A 27789-nucleotide genomic window follows, 5' to 3' on the forward strand; every position below is an offset into this window, starting at 1 on the left:
CATTTACACACTTTGGTACAAATTTGGCCTGTTACTATAGATTACTGATGGACAAGATATTTTGCAGTATTAAAGTTTATATCCCATTTGTGATAATAACAGAACTGTTATTCAGGATTTGCTTCTGTACGGCTAACATTTTCAGTAACTGATGATATACTATATTGGCTTGGCCTTGCCTATGCATTTGGGCCTTTTCTTTTTGATGTGCTAGAATACAATTTATTTTTTGTACAATTTTTATTTACAATTAGACCATTGATGTAAAACACTGTTTACTCCATGAAGAGGATCACGCTCCCCTCATAGCACCTTATACTATTTTAAGTCTAATTGTTATTAGCTTTTTATTGAGGACTGCAGTTACATACAGCTGCTTCTCCTAAATGTAGAACACTTTTTCTATTTACTTTCACAGGTTAACCTCCTTGACTTTTCCTGTATGGTCACCCCATGAAACATGGTCCCTTTTAATGTCAGCTTTACATATTGTACAGCAAAAAGGTATTTTTCTGGAATCAAAGCTACATACAAATTCTTTTGCGTACAAATAAAAATTCCTGTGTGACAAGGTAGAGAATATTCCTAAAGACTTCTTTGCCTTGGTGATTTAAAAATTAAAAAAAAAAAAAAAATTTCAAAAATAATAAAAATTAACAATTGTATTGTGACAATGTCTACCTTTTATTACCCCAGGTCTTTGTATTCTTTCATATTACTGAAAATACAGATGCTGTCATTGTAATAAGAAAACATGCTGCATGATTATAGTGCAGACATCTAGTGCAGCTTCTCAAACCTTCCTGTTACAGTTGCCAGCTCTGACAGGCAAAACTACAACACTTTTGGATGGAGAGAGAGCCTGGTGGTACCTTCCCGTATACTATAATGGGTACCCTAACTGGCCACTAGAAATGCAGAAGGGAATGAGGGGCCTGAGAGTAAACCTTAATAGGAGTGTTGAGTGACTGCTGCAGGTAAACACTTTTGATAATAATTTAGGTAAAAGATTATTTTAATACAGTTTTTTTGTTCTTCTAAGCCACTTAAAAATTACAAGAATGTCTGTTTCAAAATGAATGATTTCTTCTTACAATAATTTACATATTTTTCCCAAATACTTAAGTCTTCATTACAACAATTGTGAAATGACAGAAAATGACAAAGGATGTACAATTCTACAATTATACCCGTCCACCCATGTAATTATGTCTGTAACCAAAGTGGCAAAATCAGATTAAGAAAAGATGACCAGGAATGCATAACACTGACATTTTTATTAGAATTCATTTGTAACAAATGGAACTTGTGTCAGCAAAGAACTGATTTTCAGACACACTTCTTTCGCCACCGATGTAACGAAGTAAGAAAATAAAAAGCACGCCTTTCATCTTGTAAAACATTTACGCGTACTACTAAGTAGAGGTAATTGTATTTTTAACAAGCCATTTTACAAGTTTATTTTTATAACTTTTTTTTTCAGTCTATGCATCCAAAACGAGAGCAAAGAACACAATTTGTAATATTCTTGTAAAGACACTCCAAGCTTGAATGGCAAAGCCACAGAACATATGTAAAAGGTGGAACTGTCAGACTTTTATAGAACTTTTTTGGAGTATCGGGGGAGATGTGTTTTTGTTAGTGAGGCTTGCCATCAAAATGGAAATAAAGGGAGAAAAAAAAGCATCTGCACTTTTCTCAACACAAAACTATATTTTTGAACGTATTGTGTTATTTACACAGATGTGGATTCTATAGCACAATTGGTTGTTGCTGTTGCTGTTTAAAGATGGGTTCAAGTAATAACATTACTGGGTGTAGAATCAATAGGGCAGTGCATAGTACAAAGTTTTAGAAAGTGCAATTCTCCCCAAAGGGCCAACCTCCATATCCCCATCTTCTTCAATACTAACCAAGTGTTAAAGAAAAAAAATGGAAAAAATAGAGAACTAAAATGACATTCTATACAAATTGTGTTTTTTTTTCCATGTAACTAATTACCAAATTATACATAACTATACTGATATAGGTAAATAATAGCACCGTACCAATAATGCATTTTCTGCCTTTGATGTATTTTGCAGATAAAGATGCTTTTTTTTAATTAAGTATCATGATAATACAGACAATACACAGAAAGTGGAATGCACATCAATGATTGTAACTAATCTAAATTAAGTAAATGATAGAATGGGAATAAGCAAAAAAAATGTAACAATGTTTTAAAACATTAATTTCTGTTGCATTGACTAGAAAAATATGATCTATGCAATAATAAATATTAACAGAGATGATATAACTATTTTTTGATTGCAATTGCTTAACAAACACTTTTAGAACAATTCCATGAATAATGATTACTGTTCAGCCAAGAAAAATAATAATAAAGATACCCCAAGAAAAGCACATTCTTTTTTTATGTTGCTTTGATATATGTCTTTAGGTCCGAGGTAGCCTTACATTATTATTATCATTAACAATTACAAAAGTGCTATGGCACAACCCTTCGCAGAGGCTATTTTTCAAAAATGGCTGCCAAGCATAAAGTTTGAACATGTGTGCAAAAAAACAAAAAGAAAAATAATGACTGCATATGATGGATTTGAAAATGCTAACACTTTCAAACCTGCTTGATATTACGTTTTGTTTTAAATTATTTCATGGAGAAGATAAATGTAAGATAGCTGGCTATCAACACATTGGCATAACAAATTTGATGAAAAAAGAATTATTTCAATAAAGTGCCTATGTGTGCTGTTTAAATTGCAAGTCTCTTTCCATAATGCACCTTTAGCCTTCACCCACTGAAAGGAGCCATATTGTTGGAATAATCTATAATCATAACAACACACTTATGCCATGGCCTACCCATATTCCGGGTGGTGCAGCCAATCAATTCATTAGCACCTAGTGACATCACAAAGGCACTCCAAATACCAGATAATTTTCCAGTTGCTAGATACTACTGAAATGATAAGCTACAATAAACTCTGTTTCATTTGCAAATATAATGACTCCACTGTCAGCGGGTAGCAAGTGAAGTTTTGTTGGATAGTTGAATGCTAATAACGAAATGAGCTCTTGTTAGTAAGAAGTGCTAGTAATATTTATTTAACTCCTACATACTGCTCTCACTAGAAAAAAGGGTTAATGTGACATAAAAGTATTTTAAAATACATTTTTAAAACAATATGATATTATGGAAAAGCAGATTGAGAAAGAAATAAAAAAGAATGTAGCTTAAAAGCATTAAATATAAGGCACTCTAAATGCAAAAAAAAAACAAAAAAACTGCCATGACACATGATCTACAATATATCTAAGCAGAGCAGTGATTTTTGGCTTTGCCCTTGTGTGGTATTTTTGTTTTTCTATTTTTTTTTTTTACATATTTTACAAATTATATATTTAATTATATAGCACACACAATAAATGATTGAATACAATTTGCATGAAAACTCTTTCATACATCTTATAATACAATATGTTTCTCTCCCATAAACACTGACCTTTCTTGCATGCACATACGTTGTATATTATACAAGATGGTTTATTATTGCACTAAAGGGATAAAAATATAAAGCGGCTTCATAAAGTACATACATTGGTGAGCACATAGAAAAGTGTCTATTTGGACGGCAAACTTAGAATATCACTGATGTGCATTCCTCATTTCTTTCCAAATAAATGGCAACAATTATACATACTGAAAAAAAACCTTCAGGTTGATATGAGATGGTCTTATGGTTTGTAAAAATGTTCACACCGATTAACAAAAATGAAAAACATGTAAAAATGGGTATATATATATATATATATATATATATATATATGTGTGTGTGTGTGTGTGTGTGTGTGTATTTATATACATAATATATATATTTGTATATATAATCATGTTTACAGCAGCTTTATACTTTGCGACTCCCTGTTGATTCCAAGCAAGATGAAAAAAATAACTTTAAATTGTAGCAAAAAATAGATATGTTAAAAATGTCATAAAGTAACTGCAAATAAAGGCTGTGATTAAAAAAAAAAAGTTTAAGGGATGATTTAATGTGAGTGTGCACAAGAATGTGCATAATTTTATATGTTATAGTGTCTCTAATGTAATTAATACATATAACAGTTCTACCGCATAAAAAAAATACAATTCTTGATCGAAAATTAACAGTTATGCAATGTTTTATTTAATTCCTTATAAATTTTTGTTAAAAAAAAAAGAAAAAGAAAAGAAAGTTTACACAGTTAATAATGAAGCACAGGTCAGCAGTATCTTTACAATACTAAAAAACTAAATAAATGACTTTGATTTTCTTTAGACACTTCCCACCCATTTGTTTTACTAATGCATTATCATGATTGTTGATACAGAAGGGTTGATATCGCTGCAAAGACTGCACTTGTCTTAGGAAGGTGAAGCTGATTTAACATCCCACTGTTGTATTCCCAAGCTTCATCTTTGAACACTCATGCGGTCCCCGAGAGGATAATGTTTCTTATTTCATTTCTGTCCTTCCGTAGCATTTGATTCCTTGAGACGTGTTGGTGAAATGAATCCTTCGGTTGTTTCACCAGTCTCAATTATTATAATTTGCTTAGGTTATTGAACTGTGTATTCTTGGTCCACCCAAAAAAAATAGTTTGTATTTCTCTATTTTAATTTTATTTTTGTCAGGTTCCAATTATTGTAATTGGTCTTTACCTAGGAGTTTTCAAATACTTCCCAAGCACACTTTATGGCTCAGAGGAGGCTCTCTGGATCTTGAAGGGCCTGCAGGTGAATTCCAGCATGGGCCAAAACTTCTACGTTGCATAGTGATCAAAGCTGCCCAAATACTCAAGCCCTGCTCGATAGCAGAACTGATACTGGTCCTTAAAAAGAAAAAAATATATACTTTTTAAACAGCTGACATAGGATTATGTAAAACAAACAACTAAAGGACATGGCATGATCAGAGCACAATAAGTTTAACCTCACAAAGAGAAATCATTGCTGACTGTTGTCCGTTATCTTTTACAATTTATTTAAATAAATCCTTTTCATTTGATGTCAGAGCTGTATTTGTTGTTCAGAATTAATTAATGAAAAGGAACAACTGGCGACTATACCATTTACCAAAATCCTGTTCAAAAATACATTTGACCTTGTATGCAGCTTTACGTATTGATGTAAATCTTAACCAGAGATCTAGGGAAATATGAGGTCAGTTTTGCAACTGTATTTCTATGAAAATCCTTTGGGTATTTTTAAATAATGCAGGTTCCAAGCACAAATGTACTGGAACAAAAAACTGGAAAAGTCTAATACTTGAGAAAATTAGTGGAATATATATCTCTAGCTATTGAAGCTTATTGTTTTCTTGTGTGGAATGATATTATATGAAAACATAAAGATGCTTCTCAGGCCAGAGGAAATAATTCTTACATTGTGAAATACATTGTACCTTAAATTCAGGAAAAACTGCACGTCAAAAGTGCACATCTGTTTTTCACAGTGTTTAGACAGAAGCCTAGAGAAACTTTTATTTGTATTTTCATAATGTACTTCAGAGCCCACTGGGTTGGTAAGAAAATAGGTCTTGTTTTGCAAGCACTTGCAGTTTTGGAAAAGACAAAAAGTGTTTCAAGACTAATGGAGTTTACAGGAAATATAACTTGTCGCTCTCGCTTGATTATCCATCCAGAATTTGTGTCCTATGACAAATTCAGTACATTAATTCAATAAAGCTTTACAACCAGCTGGTGGATGAACCTCCTTTCCCATATCAAAACTTATTTCTACAAATACACTTATGTGTCATTATCTAAAAGTTACATATGAAAAAATCCCAACCGTTGAGATAAGATGTACCTAGTGGTTTGACTTATATACTGTCACAAAATGATAACTGCAGATTAGTTACTTGTATACAGCTTGTTTACTATATGTCAGGTTATGAAGTGACTCATGAATTTTGGTTCTAGCTTAAAAGAGGTGTAACTGAAATTGTTCTGAGGCAATTAGCTAACAAAAACGTGTCTTTTTTATTACCGCTGAATTATAGAATAATTTTGCTAGACACTTATTAAAAATGTTTTCATTATTTTAAACCTCTGATTTCTGTTTATTGCTAAAGTTAAAACTGGTCCAAGGAGGAGCAGAATTCTGAAGAACAGCTGTATAGCAATGTAATCTGATATTTTGGCCCTGATTTATTAAAGTTATCCAAGCCTGGAGAGAATACACTTTCATCAGTGAAGCTGGGTAATTCAGCATATATTATTCATCTTATATAAGATTACACTGCTATGTTAATGTGTAGCTTTGGTGGCCACAAACTACAAAATGACTGGTTTTATATTATACAAAACCTAAAATAATATATATATATATATATATATATATATATATTCATAAATGAAATATATATATATGTTATATAAATAACACTGGGAAAAGACAAACAATAAAAAATGATAAAAGATTTTGTGTGGGATTTGTTAGTTAGCAGTTCCACTCACCTCTGTCTGTACCATTGCAGGTCGCTGTGTTCTCAGCATTTTGACAGTCTGGAAGATATCTACAACACCTTCATATCTCATCCTTTCCAATACAATACTCAGAGTGATGAATACTCCAGTCCTTCCTACGCCAGCACTGTTACAAGGACAGTAGAATGTTAATAGATTGCTAGATGAAAAGTGTTTAATCTAAATACAAGCAAAGCAAAATAGTTACAGGATAATAAGTGACTTATTTTACACATTATTAATGAGTTTTTCCATCCAAGTCATTGGAATTATTGAAAGTGCAGCTGTGTGCAGACTATGGACGTAATCTTCAACATTAACAGCTGAAATCTTAGCATCTCTGTTACTGCCACTAGAAGCAGGCACCACCAGCCTACATAAACAGCATGTCCTGTAAGCTGGTAGGGCTTTGTTGCAATTTTTATGCAGCGATCATCTGTTCATCAAAACGATTAGCAGGAACAATCACTCTCCATTCACTTTCATTGGCTTAGTTACATTGCAGTTATATCACCAGTTGGTTACATTGCCACTATTCTATTGTAGTTAGCAATTCTATGACTAAATCACTGACAAAAAAAAAACCACTGATAATTGCTGAAATTACTGATTTGGAGCAGTGGTTAATCAATACAAATACATTGCCTAGGTGACAAGGCCCATAAAAACATGTTGATAAATTACTCCAGAGTGCTTGCAGTTATAGAGATTAGAGAAAGTTCCTCACTCAGTGGGTCTGATTTATTAAAGCTCTTCAAGGCTGAAGAAAATACACTTTCATTAGTGAAGCTTTGTGATCCATCAAACCTGGAATGGATCTGGTCCAGGATTCAAAACATTTGCATAGCAAATTACTTTTAAGAAATCCATTCCAGGTTTGCTGGATCACCCAGCTTCACTGATGAAAGTGCACATCCTCTCCAGCCTTGGAGAGCTATATTAAATCAGGCCCAGTTTCTCAGCACCTTCTGCTCCTTAACTGACATCTAAACACTTTATTTCCACACTATGGACACGTGCACCTGAATATGTTCTGCATACTTGAATTACTGGCAAGTAAGAACCAGATTCTCTACAACCACTACCTGTTTATCTATCTATGGGTTGCATGTATTGCCATGCTTTTTCCCAATGATACAGTAACTGGCATGGTCACTTTGCAAAGTAAATGTAAGTACATGAGGTGAAGCTATGTTTACTTTGGTTATCCAATGAAAATCAATGCTTGATTTTTATCAAAAAGTTTTCTATGTGAACACTGCTTTACTGTATTTACTTTATAAGTGAATAAATAGTGCAATGTCATGCCTGATTTTGATACTTGTAGATTATTACCAGCATCAGGACAGCTAAGACAGCAGAATTACTGCACCATAGATAGTGAACTTTATTCTGTAGCATTTTGAGTCATTTGGGAAGCAGTGTTTATAGATCTTAGTGGAACGCTCTCCTACATGCTCACTCTGTTGATAATGTATCACTAACAGTAGAGTCACCTGCGTGACATTGCCCATACTTTGCAATGCAAACATACACTTTGATTGATCAACCCGTCTGTAGAAAGAATCTAAATGTTCACTTAGTCTAAAGCTGAAACTGTATGTACTTTAAAATTTAATCATGGAAAACACCCTGTCCTTTTTTTGCAGGACTGGGTGCTTAAAGTGAACACAGCTTCACCTTATTACTAAAAAAAGGAAAATTTATGCTGATAAGTGGACAGTGTTATCAACCCAGTGTAATTCTAAAAAAAAAGGGTCTATTTTGCTAAAAATATGTAAATGTTAAAAAAATAATCTCAGAGTGTGGAAAGATGCCTATAAAATAGTATCCAACAATTAATTTGCACCTGACAAAGTATTATATGCTGCTGTTTTAATTAAAGAAGGAAAGCATGCAAGTACCGAGACATTAATAATTTACCCAGAGGCTACTGTCCAGTCGAAGTCGTGAGATAACCAAAGTGATTTATGAAGCCAGAGACAATAGATAACCAATGTTTTCAGTAGACAATATAAATGTTACCTTTGATTTCTTTTAACAACAAAAGCAAATCCAGAAAGGATTAAACTTGCCACTGGCTGTTTCTCTAGCAGACAGCGCAGTTCTATCATGTGTGTTATGTACCGTTTTATGATTATCTCTCAACCTTGGCAATACCTTTCAATTATTAGACTTACATGTAGATCTTACTTTTTATTATAGGGAAAACTTTACTAAAAGTACATTCATTAAAATTTCAGAAGGAACATTTTTTCTGATGCAGAAAATACTGATGGCACAAGGACAGGGGGTGCTTGTAAATCATGCTAACCTGTGTTTCCTAGTTATTTTAATCTACAATTAAAAGTTACAACCAAATAGGCATTAAATTGTATGTAATCCTATGAACTGAAACGCAATACATTGAAGACTGCCAGACCTTCAATGTAATGGCTGCATTAGGTTTCTTTTCTTTAGTTTTTTCCATTATTTTCACCTGCAAATCTTGTGAGAATTTGTAGGTGGTCATTGCGTACTTTTGCATAAAAATTTTAGTTGTATGGCTGTATACTGGCCACTTATAGACCTGAACAAGCATGTAAATAATCAGAAATCCTAAAGTTGTCTTTTAAACGTTTAGCGGCTAGAAGATAAGGATAGGAGGACCCTACCTCTTTTTTATGCTAATTATATTTGAAAGTAAGTCCCAATATATATCTTGTTTGAGAGGGTATTAAGAATTCATGAAACACAGGAATATATTAGAGCACTTATTTTGAAACATTAATGGTGTTAATAAAAAAAGGAAAAAGTGATTAATGAAAAGCTATTTCCATCAACTGTCCAACATGTTCAAGCAAAAATATATATATTTTTTTATTGACTTTAAAGTGATTGGGTATAAGCTATGTCAGCAATAACTGTGGTCTAAAAAAGGTACTAAATATTTAACACTATCTGATATAATTCTGTTTTAATCAGTGATAATATTTAAAAACAATTACATTTAAAAAATATATACATATATTTAGCATTGTATGTGGCAGCCCATCAAAAACAATGTGCCAAACAAAATCCATCCTATGTATCAAATATTATATATTATTATATATAATATTAATACAGTAATAGTAACATTAACCAACTTTACTGATTTTTCCAAATTTGGCCAGGGAATCAATCTGTTAATGACCTCTGGACACTACAGAGTTCAAGTACTTTTGAAACTTACCTGCAATGGACAGATATTGGTCCATCTTGACCAAACTGTTCTTTTGTTTTATGTACTTGTCCTATGAAGTCGATGAATCCTTCTCCAGACTTTGGCACTCCTTGTTCTGGCCAATCTGTGAACTGGAACTGTCTTACTGTCCGTGACTGGCCATCCTGTAAAAAAAAGTTACTTTAAATTACCAAACTTTGGAATGTTTACTGAAAATTACCGACCAAAAGTAAAGCCCTGGCCCAGGGGCAGCTAAATTCTGGTGAATGGCAATTTGTCTATAGTTTTTTTTTGTTAATGTTTTGTATGAAACTTTTCAACAAAAACAGTAACACTCTAAATAATGCACAATGGGGGGTCATAAATAACTATTATCATATTAGGCAAAATTAAACAGAATCTAAATGGAAGAACTGTAGCAAACAAATGTAAATAATAAATTACCTAAAGTATATTTTATGTATGTAATGAAATTTAAGCTTAAAGTGTTACCAATATGTTAATAAAAGCTTTGTAACAATGAGCTCCTCCTTCTGTTGAAGTGAACAGAAATGAGAATTTACAATCTTAAAATGCATTGTGTGGTGGAGATAGGGAATGAGAAAAGGTCTGAATCAATAAAATGTTCTTATTAAAATGGCCTTTGTTTACAGTAGGGCAAGGCCTAGTAACAGTCACACAAGGTGAAAAGGATTGCAGGTCTTGCCACATTAAGTTTAAATTGGTTGGAAATGAAAGAGGATGAATCTTGGATCAATTCTGAATGGGTAAGATAAATGGTAGGATATATCAGGAGACGGTAACCATTACTGTCACAGTTTCTGCTCATGTTATGTATATCACAAAAAAAAAAAAAATACATAAAAATAAACTAAATGTCTGTTAATTGACATACAAATAGAAAAGTATGTAAAATAATCACATCCTAGCATTGCAACAAGAACAATTAAAGTGTAATATATTCTTCCTAGGACATGAAAAATACCATAAGGTAAAAAATATATCAAGTTAAATGATTCCCCACCTTTACACTAATCTGTGTGATAAAAATACTGCAGTGTCAAAGGTCCTCCAGTGGCTCCCTGGCACCTGAATAAATGCCAGATCCTTGACAGTGAACAAAGTGGATGCCAGGTACCGTATTTTTCGGACCATAGGACACTCCGGACTATAAGACGCACCAGGTTTTCCGCACAAGGGAAAACAAGAAAAAAAAAATTGATATGATTTCCTCTGAGATCCAGCGTGCGGCACTTGTGCCCGCCCATGAAGGCGGCGCCTATCGGCATTCATCAAATCAATCGGCGCCGCCTTCGTGGGCGGGCACAAGTGCCGCACGCTGGAACACAGGGGAACACAGAGGAGGAACACAGACACTGGCTGCTGTCAGCCTCTGTCTGTTTTCCTCCTGTGTTCCCCTGAGATCCAGCGTGCGGCACTTGTGCCCGCCCATGAAGGCGGCGCCGATCGGCATTCATCAAATCAATCGGCGCCGCCTTCGTGGGCGGGCACAAGTGCCGCACGCTGGATCACAGAACAGGCAGAGATCGGCGCAGCCGGGGACCGGCGGGGACACAGGTAAGTAAAAAAATATGCCCCTGTACCTCTGCATTCGGACCATAAGACGCACCCTGATTTTCCCCCCACTTTAGGAGGAAAAAAAGTGCGTCTTATGGTCCGAAAAATACGGTAAGTGTTATACTTTGGTGACAAATCCATGTAAACAGAGTGTCCAGGCTAACTCCAATGGTGTATCAAATAAGTTTTATTATAAGCTTCCATTGTATTTTTCAATGAGACGAAAGCATTACCTTAATTCTCTCAAAATAAAAAATAATTTTTTTATAGGTTTTATAAGTTTATATTTTATAAATATTTTTTATAATTTTGTATACATCCCTACAATTTGCTGATGCAGACTTCCACGTTTACGGTATAGATATCAAGTGGCTATAAGGAAGTGTGAAATCATCTTCCTAAGAGGTTTTGCTACTCCTTTAGATAATTATATAAAAGGGTAGATACACCTACTGCCTAAGTATGATGTAAATAGGTATATGAAGTGTAGAGTGTAATACAACTTGCACTTATTTTGTACATATTTATTGTACTTATACTGTACTATTTATGTACTTATTTTGTAAAACATACAATTGTGTGGTGCCAAAATTTAAAGTAAAAAAACAAGAAAACAGAACAGAAAAATGGCAAATCTTTTGTGTACACTATTTTTTGTATATTTTCTTTGTTTTGATTTACTAAAAGAGTAGAAAATGTTTACATTTCACATAAATGGTAATTTAACTTTGTGAATTTGGCTTTACTTGTAAAAAAAACAAAAAAGGGGTTTTGCATAAACATGATTAGTTGGTGAATACAACTTCACTTTGTTAACTAGGTTTAGTGATCATTGCGTGTCCCTTTGGAGCCCATTTGCATTTTTAGGTAAGGCAGCTTATCGCTTGTTGAAGGCTTCTACACAAGCTTTCAACAAACTATGACACACAAAGGAAAAGGCACTGCCACTTTTTTTGGCAACTTAGCATACTTCACACAAAAATGCAATACGTGCAATGTGATACACTAAGGCGTGGATTGATGTGGTATGTGTGGATTGGGTTTCAACACAAAATATACGGCCATGTGAATATAGCTTTAACAAAAGACACACTGAAGCACCTTGGAACTGAACATAAGAATTGTAATCTACTGGAAAATTTCATGATAAAATAATTTATTTGGCCAGAGGAATGGATAACATAATTTTCATTGTGTTCCTTTGATTTTTGGCAATCTTATGAAATTTAATAGTAGACAGATTGAATGTTGGGTTTGATCCCATTGCTGTGGAGAATCATAGTTGGCAAAAAGTAAAGCAGAGTAACCAAGTAACTGATTAGGTATGATAAACATGAAATTTCTCGACAATGAGGAAAGGTTGGGTTCTGCGTGTAAACTGAGGAACCTTGTTCACCAGCCAAACAATTCAACATGTGAATGAGACAGAAATAGCTCCAATATGCTGCTAAAGGCAAAATCAGCAGTATAAACTGTAAAGCTTGTTAGTATTTAGTACAAAGTGTCACGTCTTGCAGACTGAACTAAGCACGTTTGCCCAAAATGCACACTTTTTTACTTATGCTCACCCATTATATACTTTACTGTATTGTGATTTCTGGTATTTTCTTTGCCTAAACAGATAAGCAGTGTTTGGTTTTCTCATGTAACTAGAATAACTTACCCGAGCATCTGTTACTTTAAATTCTCGGAGGATGTACTGAGGCATGTTATATTCTGCCATTGGATCCACTACAAAGTACTGATACCGAGCAGACCGTTCTGCAGGCCAGTACTGATGGCATTTTTCCTGAAAAAATATACATCTATTAAAAGAAGAGCATTCTAAAACATACAGAATAATACAAAACATAATGTGTTAAATGGAACATTTACTTCTGTACTCCAATTCAAACTTTAAAATTTATGTCATGCCTATATTCAGACACCACAAGATTCCTACTGTTAATTTTAGGCTTTAAGTTTAGGCTTGTAGGCTTTGTAGTTTTAAAGTTTTAAAAGCCTTTTTAAGTTTTAAAAGCCAAGTTTAAGATTGTAGGCTTTTAGTTTTAAAGTTTTAAAAGCCTTGATTATATCCTTTTGTGGCTGTAACTATTTAAAGTATTTACTTTTTTTAATAACCAGTAATATATTTTTTTCATACAAGCCTAAACTGACCTCTATAGCTGCAGGCAAAGCAGTACAATTCATCCTCGAATTTCCAAAAAATCCTGCCAGCTCTCAATTTTTAAGTTCCACTTTAAAGCAGAGGATTTCAAATATGCTTTATCACAATAAAGTGAATACAAACCACAGAGCCTGTCTACAATATTAAAGCAGCCTTTGCTCCTCTATTTCTCTTTGCAGGCCCCTCATACTATTACTACTTAAACACATGCAAATGTGCTGAAATATGTGTACTTCACCTGACATATATTTTATTTGTTTTTTATCAATGTTTTCAATAAACGCATTACATTTTCGAGTTTGTATGTTCTTCCCGTGTTAGCTGGGGTTTTGCTCTGGGCACTCTGGTTTCCTTTACATCCCTCCAAAAATGCAATAAGGTAATTGGCTTCCGCTAAAAAAATTAGCCCTAAATTTTGTAAATGACATATGACTATGGTAGAGACATTAAATTGTGAGTTCCTCTGAGGGTCAGTTAGTGACATGGCAAGTTATAACTAAAATGTTTCACTTTTAGCGTAAGCCATAAGTAAAAGCAGTTACTCACTCTGCCCATTTCTCTGAGCTTTGTTAGCATAACAACAATGGTGGAGTTGTGTTCCCATAGCATTCTCCAGAAGTCTTCCGTTGTCTCTGCCAGGGGTCCTTGTGTCGCTATATAGGCTTTCTGTTGCCTGTAGTAATGTAATTTATTTTTAGAGATCTATATCTTATTGATACAACTTTCTGTAAAAATCATTTGCAGCATTATAAATATAAAGAAAATATTAAAAAATGCATTCCATTTAGGGCCCTTTTAGACATGCGGGTTGACTGTAGATTTGTACCACAAGCCCTGACCTGTGGTGCGGCCACTCCTGGGTTCAAAGCAGTGTTTGCTGTGAACTGGCTAACCAGCAAGCAGCTAACAATGCAATTCTTCACAACAAGTGTAACAGTTGTTTTTAAAAGGAGCCTTCCTGAAGTGTTATAAAAATTAGAGGTTATCATTAAGAACAGAAATTACTCAGGACTAGTGAGTTATAACTATATAAATACATTGGCCCTGATTGATTAAAGCTCTCCAAAGCCAGGGAGGATCCAATTTCATCAGTGAGGCTGGGTGATCCAGCAAACCTGGAATGGATTTCTTCAAAGTCTATATTTGATAACAAATGTTTTGAATCATGGACCAGATCCATTCCAGGTTTGCTGGATCACCCAGCTTAACTTATGGAGGTGTATTCTCTCCAGCCTTGAAGAGGTGTAATAAATCAGGCCAACTGTATGTACTCCTCAAAGATAAATATATTTACTAATATTTTAGAGTCTTACTTATTTTACTAATTGATCCTCAATTGTACTACTATAACATTAATAAAACAACAGACACAAATATATTGCTCATACACAATTTCAATTTTGTTTCTTGGCAACATGAATCAGCACACAATGAGCTTTTAAACACATAAAATGTTCATATGTTGAGACAGTTTTCAGTTGGTACTTTGAACAAACAATGCCTCCTAGAGTTGCATTCTATAGCATAAGGAAACAAATATTTAAATAAATATATTTAAATTTGACCACACTGCTAATTGGTGTTCTCTAAAAAGACTGTTCAACGGCATGTCCTAATAAACAGTATAGCATATGGTTTGAGTTAACACACAACACCACCTTTGGATATGTTGAAAACGGCTTCTTTAAATAGGGTTTTTGTGCAATAGTAAGATCTAGAGAACATGCCAAAACACCAACTGAATTTGCTTCTTAGTTGCAATAAAAGTATAACATTTGATTTTCATACATCTTTTATCCATTTAAATTACACAAACATAAGCTTTAAATTTCTTTGGCTAGACACTCTTTAATGTAATGCATATGCTTTCCCTAATTCTTTAAATGTAATTCAGGTCACATTATTCTTCTGGCAAATCATTCAGACAGTACAAAATATAACCATGAAGAAATAAGTTGCTGAATTACTATACTACTTTAAGTAGTGCCCAATCCGGAGCAAATACCCCATACAAGTTATATGATTTATTTTTGTAAAATCACTTCACTGTGTAGCCATGATGTCATAGACCAACAAATGATTTATCATCTTGAATACATGGCATTCGGGGAATTAGGGTGTGTGGTGCACTATTCCTAAATTTGAAGTCAGTTTAATGATTATCACAATGTAATTTTAGGCACATATATAAGTATAAGTTTAAATAAGGATGATGTATGCAAAATGTCTGTGGATTTTACTTTGGTAAAGTGAAACATGGATGGGTCAAGTGATATTTTTTTAAATATTAGGTAACAGATAATTTTAAGATCTTGCATCCCAAATGTGAAACTCAGCACCCTGTTTACTTATAATCCCTCTCTAAAATAACTTTTAACTAATCTACACTGTCCAGGATAATTGTTCTATTCCTAATTTTCCTGTTATTTATATTACTGATGTTATGATTTATATGATCATACTCATAGTGGTAATGCAAGCAATTTTCATTTTAAAAAATCTAATAAAACCGGCAGAAAATGTTACTGTCTGCACATCAATCATACTTTGCTAATTTGGAACTAACTAATCATATTAGTAACTGCTGAAATAAATCATTATTTGGGAAAAATGCAGAAACTTTTTATTTTTATTATCTTTTATAAAGTATCATTCAAAGGCCAAGGGATAGTAAGGGATTATACCAGCAGGCATCTCCGGAGCTAGCTAAATCCTAAAAAAGAATTACCCTGACAATTAGTATGGACATTAGTGCCATTATTCCTACAGGGACTCCAGAAAAAAATTAGGACTCCCACACTATCCAGGCACCAACTAAACTACTTTACTAAAAAGCTGAGTTACACCATTTGTGTGTCTCTCATATAGCTGCATTTGAGTTTTTTTTTATTTGCTAATTTTTAGAGAAGAAGGGAACCAAAACAAATTCACTAATTATATGCCCTTGTGAGAGAGATGTTATAGCTCTGCTAGAACACAATAGCTAGGTGGAAGCATGCATATCCACACATTGCTTATTGTCTTATTGCCACAGAATTTTGTAGCAGGAAAGAAAGCAGAAAGGTAGCCATTTACAGTGTGTAGCAAGATGGAAAGATAGTGGGGGGTGTTTAGTACTTTGTCAAGTGTACATCAACGACAGGCAAATTCACAATACACAGATGTAGTATTTTCCCCAGAACTTTTTTTTATGCCGCGTGGTGGCCCCTGTATTGTGACCAAACTCTTCAGTAACCACTCAAAACAGCCAAGTGGTTACTCAAAAGTGCCAGGTCGTGCGTTTGGCTAAAAGGGGCCGGGGGGAGCACTGAGATGGTCAAGTTTTTTTTTTTTTATCCATCTAACTTCAGGCACAGATACTAGTCCAATCTGCAGGGAGTAAAACAATGTATACATTTTGGGATTCTGAACTGAGAGTTACTATACAGATCTGGTTTACATAGAAAACAAATCATGTTTTCTTGTGCACTAAAAGACAAAAATCCTGGCAGTGAACACACCAGAATCATAAAATTACTAAATAAACAGTGTTGATTCAAGATGTTGTATTGTGCTACAGTGCGATCCTAGTGCAATCTGTATATTGCAGAAGATTGATTCCGTTTTGGCTGAGTTATATAGACAATTAGCCATTTGCCAACCGCATATACATGTGCATTTCTCTGTTTGAAGCATATGTTATTGGGAGTATTAAATCTATTTATGAATCAGGCCAAAATGTTTACTATTTAACAATTGAGAACAGACAGAAAATATTCTCAATGATTGTTTTTTTGTGGCATACTGTACAATGTCATGGGGTTTTTACATATATGCTACCTTTCTATACTTTCAAAATAGATCTGCATCCAGAAAGGGAGGGAAGCCCTTGTAAACACTGAAGAGTATATAAAGTGTCAGATCCCTTTAAATTTAGGTGGGAGGGGTACAAGGGATCAGTAGGATCTGAGAATGCTAATAGAAATCCTCCATTCAGCACACTGCATTTTGCAATACATGCGTAAAAACATGAACTGTTCATACAATAAGAATTTATGAAGTTTACACATTGGATCACTTGCACTGTCATCACTCAAAAGTGTTAGAACTAAAATGAATGATAGACACATGAAATGTATGGCACTGTACAAGAAATTAGACATAGAGGATACACCATCTGATCACTCCTTTTTAAAAGACAAATTCTTGACGCTAATGGTTCAGTACCAAGAAGTGTAAGATGTCTGCAGCCAAGCAGTTCTAACATTTTTTTGTGTCTCAAAAATGATTGGGGGTTGGTAGGTGACGATATCAACCATACAACTACCATTTTAGAAGGTCGGTGATTGAATTGGCTTTATTTCTCTTATGAAAATTCCTTCAATTATTTACCAGCTGTGGATGTCTTTGATGAAGAATTTAGTATCCATGTATCTGTGTATAATTTGCATGTACAGCAATCAGATTTACCTGTATCCATCGATAAAACTTGCATTGATGTAGTCAGAACCCTCCACACCACGAATTGGCTGCAGACATACCCTTGTAGATTCATATGGCATAATATTAACAAGGCGATTTTTAAATTTATTACATGGAAGATTGGCACTGATAAACCGTGACGTGTGGGCTTTAGAACTGGCGAGGCGCTGTTAAAAAAAAAAAAAATTAAAATAGCAACATTAAAATATTAACATTGGGCTGTAACCCAAAACATTTTACATATTAGTGTACAGTGCAAAAATAGATACACAGAATGGGGAAGGGTTAGAGCTTTGTCAGGTTTTTATTGACAATGTGGATACATTGTGGGCTACATCACAAATACTTCCATGTATTCTTAGGGTTTCACATGTCAAAGTACAATGATTTTGGAGACATAGGGCCTGATTTATTAAATGGAGAATGGAGAAAATAGATTATCAAGAGTGAACCTCTGTGATCCAGCAAACCTGAAATAGATCTGGTCCAGTACTAAAAACATTTCCCAATAGCAAATTATTTTAACAAATCTAGCCCAGATTGGTTGGATTACCCAGGTTCTCCCATGATAGTCTATCATCTTCAGTCTTGGGGAGCTTTGATAAATCAGGCCCATAGTTGTGAAAGCAAAAAAAAAAACTAGGTGGTGGTTCAGGCACTATGTACATTTAAAATATTTAACAAAGGAAGTCACATGCCAGTAATAAAGTTTATCAAAAAAGCTATCTGTTTTCTGCAAGTCATACATTTTTAATAATCTATGAGATTTTTTCTTTCGTTTTGTCTTTGTGACAGAATGTGAAAAAATGATTTTAACCATTCACTACTTTTACTATTTCAAAAAATTAAAATGCCACTAATAAAACAGCTAAGCTAGGCGGTGTCAGATCAGTGGTAGGGAATGAGATGGATGTAAAAAGTGCAATTACACTTTAAATATGGTAACATCCAACTTAAAGATGATATTTGTGCTGGAATATATGTAGAGGTAGGACAAAGTTCAGTAAGGATGTCATAATTGCCTAAGGTCTGCCTGAGTGAAGTCATTTCTATGGGATTGTCATAGATGAGAAAAGCAATGGTTTATCTTTGTTGATGTTTACTCAAAATTAGATAACACATGCATTAGCATAAAGCTACGTACACACTTCCAATTATTATCGTTGGTAAACGAACGACGAACGATCCTGCACAATATCTGCGAACGATCGTATAGCACCGATCCTGTACATACAGATAACGACACGATCGTTCGCAGATATTGTACACATGATAGATGCGATCGTTTGAACGTTACAGGAAGTGACGTGCACCACAGGAAGTGAGCGAATGTTCATTCACCGCGCATGCTCAGACCATGGACGATCAATGAACGACCGTACACACGATAGATGGTCAACGATCGTCGTCCAATCCGATCCGCCGGTCCGGTCGTTCATTTCCAATGACTATCCTCGTTCGTCGGCGTCGTTGGTTACTTTTTTTACGAACGATTTTTGCCCAATCGATCGTTCGTTCGTCGTTTATTTCCAACGATAAAAATTGGAAGTGTGTACGCAGCTTAAGTCATGCAGACGTACCTTAAATTCTAACTCCATCCCTGTGACGTTCTCTCCAGGCTCTATCTGTGTCAGCTTCTGGATATATGCATACAGGTTTCTAGCTGGCACTTCGGTATTTCCACAAGTCACTGCCTCTAGCAGTGCATCATGGATAAAGATATATTGGTCCTCTGTTTGAACCATGTAATTTCTCTGAGCTCTCATTAAAGTTACATGACCATAAATATCTACAGTTTTTTCATGTCGTATCCTCTCCAGCATGGCATCTATTACAATGAAGCAGCCTGTTCTTCCTACTCCAGCACTAGAAAATAAGAAGAACAAAATTATATTTATGGTAAAAAGAATGAAACAGAGTTTAAAATCACTTGCCATGGTGTACAAGAAAACAAATACATGTGTGTGGTTAATTGAATGTACTGTACTAAATATTGTGAATTAGTTTTAGTAATGAATTTTTTTTTTACTAGTTGTCATATAAAAGATAATGAATGGACTCACTCAGTCCAATGTTACCCATTGTTTACAAGCGGTTTTGAGCCGTAAAAACTATTTGCTAAAACCACTAGTCTGAACTATGACTAAAACTATCATACTATTCAATGGTTTTCTTATATGAATATCTTACTCTGACTGATATGTCCTCAAGAATCAAGAATCCTTACTCTTTTAGTAAGTCAACATATTTATGTCTATATCTATTTTTTTGAATAAAAGCTTTGCTTTTATTTCTTGGGCAGTATGGAATACATAAGGGAAAAAACACATTCTTTCAAAAAAATCCTTATAGAGTTATAAGTATCTTGTAAACACTAGTAGCTCTATTCTTTTATTGTAACTGACTTGTGCAAAAAGGTAATGCAAAGTGTAGTAGCGCATAGCAACCAATCAAATTTTAGCTAGCTGTTGTCAAAATAGTTACAGGATGACTTTCAATTGGTTACCTATGATTAGTAGATTTTTCATATTCTCGCTGCACTTTACATTTCTTTTTTGAATAAGCAAGCATATCTTTTGTTCTGTTCCATGGCATATTTTTTTACAACACTTTCTTTTTGGTTTTTGACTAAATTGTGTTGAATAATAAAAGACATGAATACTGTTCTAGACGGCAGATCCCAAAATAGTTTGAATACCAGCCAAACGTCTTTACAAATAACTCTACAGTCAGTACAGACTATGCATCATATTATAATAAGCAATCTCAATTTTCATATACAAAAGAGGAAGAGAAGCATTGTTATTTCAGTAGTAACTTGACAAAGATTGTGTAGGTAATGGGCTATTACAATACTCACAGCTTTCCTTGGGCATTAATTATCTATTAGATCTTCATAAAACATATGGCCAGGAATTTGTTAATCAGATAGAAATGCATGTAGAAATGACTTTTAATTCTTCCTAGAAGTTTCAAAGCTAAATACTACTTTGTGTTACTTGCCCACTAAAGAGACTAATCAAACGATAACAGAAGCAGAAAAAGAATAGCATCTTAATTAAGTGCAGATCCTCAGAGTGCTTTAATATGAATTCACACAAGTCAGTGTCATAATTAAGACTGCTTGGTACAGCCATGAAAATGCTAACAGATACCTTTGCTAATGGCTTCAAGGAGATCTCACATAATAAGATGTGACATACCAGTATGACATTTACACTTTTGCCGGAGTAACCCAGAAATGGCATTAGTCACTGTTATCTGATCATTAGGAAGGAAAACCACAGGGATTGTGGTTTGAAATTACTGTTGCTTCGCACGTTAATAATTATGAATGTGTTGTCTCACTAATCTCTGGTATGCAAAGAAATGTTCAATTCTGTAGAAGCTATATTGTGTTTTTCTATTGGTTAGATGAATGGTCTCATCATTATCAGTGAGTAAATAAATAAATGAAGGTTATTTCTGCACATCATTAGTAGTATTTTATCAAGTAGTAAAAAGTTTTGGCTAATGTTGAGTGCTTAAATAAGTACAAATAAAAAACTGACTAAACAACTATTAAAATTATAAAGCTTAATAGTCTAATCATAGTTTGACCTTGTCAATCAGTAGGTTAGGCACTATCAGCTAAGGCCTTTGCCACAGTCCAGGTTATTTTAACAGGTTACTAGCAACCTATAACATTTTCTAAGCATTTCGTAAATACTTGTTAGGAGGTCAGAGTCTACTGAATGCTGATAGATGGGAAACAATAAAAATTAGTAGTTAAATATGTCCTAATTATTTTAGTACTGCCCTCTAACAGCTTGGTAATAATTTATTTTAATGATAGTAAGTTGTTATATCCATCTGTTGGCTGTGAAACACTGTAGGAAGCACAATAATTATTGTTTGAAAACTAGCTGGACAGTTCCACTATCCACCTGTATACCTGTGTACTCTGCTATCTACCTAAAAACAACAAACTGAGAACACCCGGAAGTGGGGGCAATCAGTTTTGTGTTGGTGGCTGTTCTTTAGAAACCATTAGTCTGTGCTCATCTGTCAGTCTGTGTAAGGTGTGTGTTGGTGTGTGAGAAGGAATAACAAGGATATTTAGAGTCACCTCCGTGTTCAGTGACCTTAGAAATACATTTGGCCTACAGCCCACTGCTTTATATGGTGACAGAATGAATTGGTGAGTCTTAATGTCCTTATAATTTACAGCAGAGGGGCATTATTTTATGTAAAATTAGTAGGTAATAAAAAAATATTGTTAAAAATAAGGTCAAGATGTGGCACATTCATGTACAAGTTAGATGTAAAAATGGGTCATTACTGTCCAAATACAGTCTAGCTTGACCAAAGCTTCTCTTACTCACCCCAAATGCAAAGAAAATGTATCAGAATAAATGATGAGAATTTGAATACTTGTAGGTTATGAAATTCTGCTTTCTCATCAGCTACTGTTTATCCCTATTTTTTATAATGTTTTATGCTACAGAATGAGAGATGCACATTTACAAAAAAAAGAAAGTACAGGTATAAAACAAATAAAAAGGAAAAGGATTTCAGTGATTGCAAACTCCTACACAATTTATAGGATACTCCCAACTGTATTTTTGGACAAGAAAGAAATCCACAGAACACTTAAATTGAGTCACTGAAGCACCAGAACCTGCTGTGTGACATTCAGAAATACAATGCTGAAAGAACACATGGGTGTTGTATAAAAGAAGTTCATTTTGTGGGAAGTATGTGCGTAGCTGAAAAAGCAATCTTGGGTTGGTGGTTACTAGAATATGGTTTAGTGCACAGAATTACCATTCTAGTCTTGCGACACAGAAGCCTGATCAATTTAAAAAAAGAACTCTGGGCAAAATCACATGGTGAGAAGCATCTTCAGGATCAAATGAAGCGTGTGTATAGTCATGTTGCCAGAAGAAGAGCAGAAAGATGCTCCGAGGGTAGTAAACCTCTGCATTCTGTGAGATAGTGAAAAACATGGGAAGATCTGGGAATTATAAATCTTGAGTGATGGCTGAGTCTCAAGAACTAAAGTTACCAAAGAAAGGAGAGCCAAGATAAAAGTCCATATAATTGATACTTATTTGTCTTTCTGTCTTTTTCTTGTCCTTATTGTTATATATATGGTATTCCGTTAGAAGGTAAGCTTTCCTTCTACTTCCGACTAAAGATAGGATATATAATAATGTGGGTAGTCTTGGCTTGGTAAAAAATGCATTTACTTTTTGTTCATTGCATGTGGCAAACTCATTAATTCTCATTTTATTTATCCAATAAACTTCAAAACTAACTTCATAATATCCTTTGAGTCCCATAAGTCACAAGTCAATAACATTTTGTAGGAGTCTTACTGTCAGTCAGATGCATAATTCCTTTACACATCTGGGTTACCCCTGACGAGAATTTACTTCCAGAGTAACCTGGGAATGCTCAGCTTATTACATTTTAAAGAGCCTTCTAGTCCAACGCTAACCTAGGTATGTCTATAGGCCTTTGACGGAAAGTGATTTTAAAAATACCTTTTTGCTTATTTGGTTTATTTCTTTCAGTATTTTTAAGGATCACTGTATCCACCAGCTGCTGCTAACTTGGTAACCAAATCTTAAGTGGTGTTGTTTTTATGTAATTTGATATAGCTGAATAATTGCATGATGATTATTTTTGTTTAACATAATGACTTGATTTTGGTTGCAACCCAAATATTTTCAATCCCAGCTGAGCATGACATGTTTCAGGATATTGTATCTACACAGAATATAAGTGTAAGGGATATAAGTACAGCTGGAAAAGCTCAGCTTTACCCCTGTCCAGATCACCGTTATTGGGTTATAAAAACATTTTTACATTTCCTGCAGATGGTCAAATTCTTTTCTTTACCAGTAATGCTCATTCAGAATTCAATATGGACAGCTGCTGGCTTTGATATAACAGAATTGCAAGCACACAAAACTCAACAGCAGTCACTTACATCTCTTCTGTCTTATCACAACACACTATAAGCAAACAAAGACTAGCTGATGCAGTGTGTGTCCACAAATAAAATAACTCATTATGTGAATTTATGTAGATGAAATAGCTTAGTCTACGTCTTACAAAATATTACAAGGAAACAGAAAACAGATGATGGAGGATTGTGGAGCGTAGCTAAACTCCTCGATGCAGAAATCTATATAAAATCATACAATCAGACTATATATGATATTCCACACTATCTGGTCCTACATCCTGTATCTGTATGTATCTTGCTGCATACCACAGGTAAAAACAGCTGCTAAAGTTATGTTTCTTTATTTACTTTTCCTGTGGACTCTTCTGATTGGTCATTGATAAATTAGCATGACACAGTGTTAATACTTGTGCTCCCACCTTATATATTCATTCTTACAATTTCAGAATAAAAGTACTGTGCAAGAATTAAAGCCATAAAAGGCTCAGAGTGTGGACTGTATCTTTCTGTTCTTGTACAAAGATTCACAAAGTTATTATAAAGCCTTAACAAAAAATGATACTGTCCTTGTGATGTTTTTATGACTACATAAATAATACCATTAAAACGTGTATTTTAATAACTGAATGGGGTTTCACTTCAACTGTAACCGTGGCCCAGCTAAAGACTTTAAATTATTTACATCATAATAGACAAAAAACAGGATGCAGGACAAAGTCAGTCAATAATATTGGTCCAGGTGTAGGACATCATAGTCTAAAAAGAGCTTGCACCAAGACACATAATAGGCAACTTAACAACACTGTTGGTAGCAATTCAAATGTGTGCCTATTAAGTGATTCAACTTATTCTGAATAAAACCTTCTTGTACAGATAAAACACTTAACAAAGTGCAAGTTTTGGATGGAATACCCCTTTAAAATTAAAGAAAAAGTCACTGTGCTATAATTTGATAAATGTTGATGAGGACACCACCTAAATGATAGGCTTTCCTTAATTATCCCACAGCTTAATTTATTTTGATCTATTAGGATTTGCACTACAGACAAAAAAAACATATTTGAAAAGTTCATTATAAAATGAACAAGAAAACTAAATTAAAGTATTTAGTTAAAACAAAACATCAATGACATTAGTTACATTGTATTGTGCAGTTCATTGTTCAAATTTCTGAAAAATTTTAATATCAAAAATATTTCATTTCAATCTTTCCTTTTAAATTCCACCTATCACCTGACTGGGGAAACAATAACTCATCTACCACAAAAAATGTACCCAAAAGAACTGGTATTGATGGGTTGACTGCTAGCCATGTGTGGCTGATTTGCCTTAAAACTACAATCCTGATGTATCTTATATATCACTGTCAGCAAATACTACAAGTAGGCATGTCAGACTGGGCATTTTTGGGCTTTGTGCAACCGTATTCTATTTTTGAGGCTCCCAGTTGGTAAAGACTACACTTCCTTACATAATTTTGCAGCAGAATACAATAGAGAGAGTAATTGCCCTTTTTGTGAGACTTTTGTACCCCTTCAAAGATGTATTTAACCTATTGTAGGCCACTCTTTTATTTACATTGGACCTGACCTTATTTGAAAGGAACTTATGTTAACTGGCACCCATGATTTGCGATATCCACACTCATTAATTACTATATAACAGAAAAGAAAATAACAAAATCATCAAATTGTCTGAGTATTTTGGCATTTTACTGGGTAGTAGCATAGTTTAAACTGGTAGCCTTTAACCATGTGTATCCAACACTATACTAGCAATAGTATTATTATTAGCAATATTAACTGGTCTACTTTGACCTACCATTCTTTACGTCTATGATTAGAAATAATGATTCTCCCATATGCGTTTACTGGTGCTTAAGGTATTTGCATCAGACCTGGGAGTCAGTAGGACAAGGGTTAGGTATTTGTAGATAGGGGTGCTACACATGACCACAATTTACAGACAAATAATAAATTGCTGAAAAGTACTGCTTTTTATTATCCTGATAGTTGAAATAACACTAAATAACACCTAATAAACATAGCACCATTAGTTACAAGCTCCTTTGAATGACCGTGTTAAAGTGTTTCATACCTGCAATGGACAACCATCGGGCCTGCATCTGGAGGATTACATGTTTTTACTCGTCTTAGGAATGCTAGGAAAGGTGTTGGGTGTTCTGGTACACCATGATCCGGCCAGGCTGTAAACTGAAACTGTCTGACTTCTCGCTTTTCACTTGATCCGCTCTATCAAACAGAAAACTTGGCTTTAGAACAAAGATTTTTAAAAAGTACATCAGTATAATCAGCAATGTTTTTTGGAGGATTGACAGTAGGCATGACTTGTTATTGTTACAGACTGGAAGAGGCTTCAGCCATTTGACACAGTGCCTGCCAGGTATCAGGGTCTTGTAACTTCATTTTTATTTAAGAATTATTACAATTCATTATCATGTATTTTATAACATCCTAAAAAAAATTGCCTGAGCTGTTTGGAATGCATGTTATACATCTATGTCACTAGAAATAAATCCACCGTTTCTCTAATATATAGGCTTTTCAGGAGGCAATTTTTCAACATGTAACATTATTTCCTGCATTAGATGATGTTGAAGTCAAAAATAAGAGGAAGACAATTTAAATGAGTACTTGGGTTAGAATTTGGAGAAAATTATATTATGTGCCCCTCCTGTAGGATTATGTTATCATTTCTTTTAAAATACAGCAGAAAAAATGCCTAGCTTCATACAACTGTTTTCAATTAGCCTATTAGCTAAAGTGGAGACTAGTAAAATCCTACAAGGGAACTTTCTACCAGGAAATGAAAGGAAGAATATTTCTCTAGGTGACATGCTTTTAATGGTCATATAAGAATGAAATTCCCACCCTCCTCTTGACCTCAAGCACCTCCCTGGTCTTTGGTATTTACAATCACGTATACCTGCTTTCTCTACTCCATAAACAGGCAAGATAACACAAGAGTCATGTAGTTCAGCCAAAGAGGCAGGGGTTTGTAAGAAGTGGTAGTATAGTCATTAATTGGTAAGCAACAATAGGTCACATACTCCGAAGACAATGGAAATGATTCGGGGCAGTGAGATTACTGACAAATAAAATAACTGTATTTTTTGGTATTTGGTAGATGTCATTTAGCCAAATGGAAATTTGGAAATTGTAACATACATTCTGCTTAATGCGTTGATGTAATTTAACACCTTCTCTAGGCTCTCAGTGGGTTTTTACCTTTAAAAACAGTTTATGTAGTAATGGGCCCTTGCCTCAACACTTTGTAGAACAGGGAAGCTTTACACAATTTATCAAGTTAAAGACGCAGGGCGTATCTCAGATCCATCAGCAGTTCCTTCAATACTGAGCGCTCTAACGCATGTTACATAATTGGTGCTTGTTAAACAAAAATATATGAATTAGCTGCAGATGTGAAGAGCAGCTAATTATCATGCATAAGTTTATTTTTACACAGGTAGACATAGGGGGAAAGGGTTTTTGTTAAATAAAAACATCTTATTTTAGTTAACCTTGGCTACCTCTAACTATTAAATCCCTACACTTTCAGGGATAGGGAGGGTAAGTAATGGTAATCACCAGTAGGATTAAGTAAGTCAAGGCCACCCCCTTAGTAGATTGATCAAAAATAGAAAGAGAGAGAGAGAAGGGGTTTTGTGTGGCCAAAATAGAGTATAATAAGTGTGACAATGTATAACAGGTGAATTAGTATTTACACTCATAGTTCTCCCCAGAGGTTTTTAGCCGGTTGCTCCGCCCAGCTGATTTGAATACCCCGCCCAGCTCTCGGCAGCTCTCGTCCTCGCATGCACAGATCTCAGGCTGCTCTGTGTCATCCGTTCAGAGGATTGCACACAGCTCAGCCTTCATGTGAAGGGGA

The 27789-nt window shown here is 34.4% G+C and overlaps 1 protein-coding gene across 35 annotated transcripts in view; it reads right to left on the minus strand.

The window, feature by feature from the left end:
• Positions 1 to 1258: 1258 nt before the first annotated feature.
• PTPRD (protein tyrosine phosphatase receptor type D) overlaps positions 1259 to 27789 on the minus strand; it is a 956723-nt gene continuing 930192 nt past the window's right edge. For all 35 annotated transcript variants that reach the window (XM_072404239.1, XM_072404241.1, XM_072404242.1 and 32 more), the window contains 8 exons: positions 25978 to 26132; positions 19505 to 19790; positions 17913 to 18091; positions 14010 to 14136; positions 12960 to 13085; positions 9728 to 9882; positions 6505 to 6640; positions 1259 to 4875 (listed from right to left, as the gene is read on the minus strand). In XM_072404239.1, coding sequence (XP_072260340.1) covers positions 4807 to 4875; positions 6505 to 6640; positions 9728 to 9882; positions 12960 to 13085; positions 14010 to 14136; positions 17913 to 18091; positions 19505 to 19790; positions 25978 to 26132 — 1233 coding nt within the window. In that variant the 3' untranslated portion in view covers positions 1259 to 4806. The remainder of the gene's footprint in view (positions 4876 to 6504; positions 6641 to 9727; positions 9883 to 12959; positions 13086 to 14009; positions 14137 to 17912; positions 18092 to 19504; positions 19791 to 25977; positions 26133 to 27789) is intronic.

The sequence above is a fragment of the Pyxicephalus adspersus genome, chromosome 3 (assembly GCF_032062135.1).
Source record: "Pyxicephalus adspersus chromosome 3, UCB_Pads_2.0, whole genome shotgun sequence".
Taxonomy (NCBI): domain Eukaryota; kingdom Metazoa; phylum Chordata; class Amphibia; order Anura; family Pyxicephalidae; genus Pyxicephalus; species Pyxicephalus adspersus.